The sequence below is a fragment of the Camelina sativa genome, chromosome 19 (genome assembly GCF_000633955.1).
Source record: "Camelina sativa cultivar DH55 chromosome 19, Cs, whole genome shotgun sequence".
In the NCBI taxonomy this organism is placed as follows: domain Eukaryota; kingdom Viridiplantae; phylum Streptophyta; class Magnoliopsida; order Brassicales; family Brassicaceae; genus Camelina; species Camelina sativa.
Genome location: NC_025703.1, coordinates 3,101,795 through 3,103,651, shown reverse-complemented (window position 1 = coordinate 3,103,651; position 1,857 = coordinate 3,101,795). Strand labels below are relative to the sequence as shown.

The following is a 1,857-nucleotide window of genomic DNA, read 5'->3' as shown; positions in this document are numbered from 1 at the left end:
TGTTTTAAGTTTCGTTTTATGGTTTTGATCGTTAAGTTGCCAAGTGATGATTGAAAATTTTGCGCAAGGGTTTTGAGTTTTGGATGATCGGAGGTTACTCTGATCTGAATGAACCGTGACAAAATCAATTTCTTACAATACATTCTGATGGCAGCTGATCAATGTTTAAATCTATCAAAATTATATTCGACTTTTTTTTTTTTTTTTTAATTGTTAGTTAGAAGCTTGTTTTTGGGGGCAAAGAATTAGCGGATTATGTTTGGAATATTTTCCTGAGGTTTTGGACATTGTAATTCTGAGGAATTGTGAGAAGTCATAAAATATGTTCTTTTTTATGATTCATGCTCTGCAAATCATGCTTAAAGGGCTTTTTGAGCTTTTTGAGCTCCTGACGCTTGTTTTATGTGGTCGAATAAACTGTAAAAAAAATTGGTTATCTTTCGTTGTTTTGATGGTTTGGGTTGCATGATATGGATAATGGATCGATGAGCTACCAGGACTGTGCTAGATTCTGGTCTGGACAAAAGTTGCTATTGATGTGTGCTGTGGATTGGAATTAGTGACTCTGTTGTCTGAATAAGTCATTGAAGTCGTTCACTATTAAGATCTCATTCTTTTGATTTCATTTTGAGTTTTTATACCTTGAGCTGGGTGATATGAGTTTGTGACCCGCCCCAAATATTCAGGGAATTATGAACTGGTTTTGTGATATGTGTTTTGTGACCATCCTCAAATATGCATGGAATTCTGAAAATGCTTTGGTGTAGTCATGTTTTCTGTCTTTAATACTGCAAAACTCGCATCTTACATAAACTTTGTTTCAAGGACAATGAAGCATGTGGTAAAGATTTTGAGTCTGTTGGTAGCTGTCTCTGCCTTTTGGATTGCTCTTTTGCAGGCTGCAATTATTCCACGAAGCCATACATGGTTGGTGAGTAAAATGAGCATGTTGTTTTCATTTTTGCTTATTGCTATTCTCAGTTAGCACACATTAATAATGCGTTTCTTTGCACTAGCTACCGATATACTTTGTGGTGTCCCTTAGATGCTATGGTCTATTAATGGTTGGAATCGGTCTAATGCAGTTCCCTACCTGTCCTAGAGAAGCAGTTCTATTGCAGCATGTACTTTCTTTACTCTTTTCTTTCTTTGTTTACACTAATTCAGTAATTCTTAAAGCATATCAAAGGTGAATTGAAGTTCTTGCCCTCCTTGTCTGTTCATAGTGTTGGTTATTTTCTAATTAGTTTTGGTGTTATTGCTTACTATGCAGGATATTGCTGAGGCAAAAGACTTTTTAAGCGCTAATGGAGTAGATGTAGGATCGGATTGACCACTCCCTAATCAGTGTACTTGTAGTCTTAGATAGTTCTTGGAAAGAATTCCCATTTTCATTATACTTCGTCGATTTCTATTTTCTTGAGAGATGTATTTTGAGAATTGGAACTTTATTTGAGTATAATAGAAAGATGATTTTCATAATGAAAATGTATGAAGTATCTTAATGGCAAAAAGATACAAAGCATTGGTCTTTTGTAAGTTGTGAAATCCCACTACATGGTTTATATCAATCTAACTAAGTGTTTCAAGGTTTTGTAAACTAGATTTCTGAAAATGGAATTTTCGTTTTAATTGCATGTTAGTTACAGTGGTTGAAGTGAATGAATGACTATAATCATAATAAGCAAAAGGTCCATCCATGTTCATCACATGGAACAAACAAGATCCTCCCTGACCTATCTGTCACTCAAGACTTTTCCTCTGTTTGCTTCTTACAAAATGGCACACTTGAACCAAATAAAGAAACATTTTTCCCAAATTTAAAACAATATATTTTGAATTAAAAAAAAAAAAAAA

The 1,857-nt window shown here is 34.2% G+C and overlaps 1 protein-coding gene across 1 annotated transcript; it reads left to right on the top strand.

Moving 5' to 3' along the window:
- Positions 10-1,539, top strand: LOC104764433. Its single transcript, XM_010487964.2, has 3 exons — positions 10-931; positions 1,017-1,124; positions 1,274-1,539. The coding sequence occupies exons 1-3, from the start codon at positions 770-772 to the stop codon at positions 1,331-1,333; spliced, it is 330 nt and encodes a 109-aa protein (XP_010486266.1). The 5' UTR covers positions 10-769; the 3' UTR covers positions 1,334-1,539.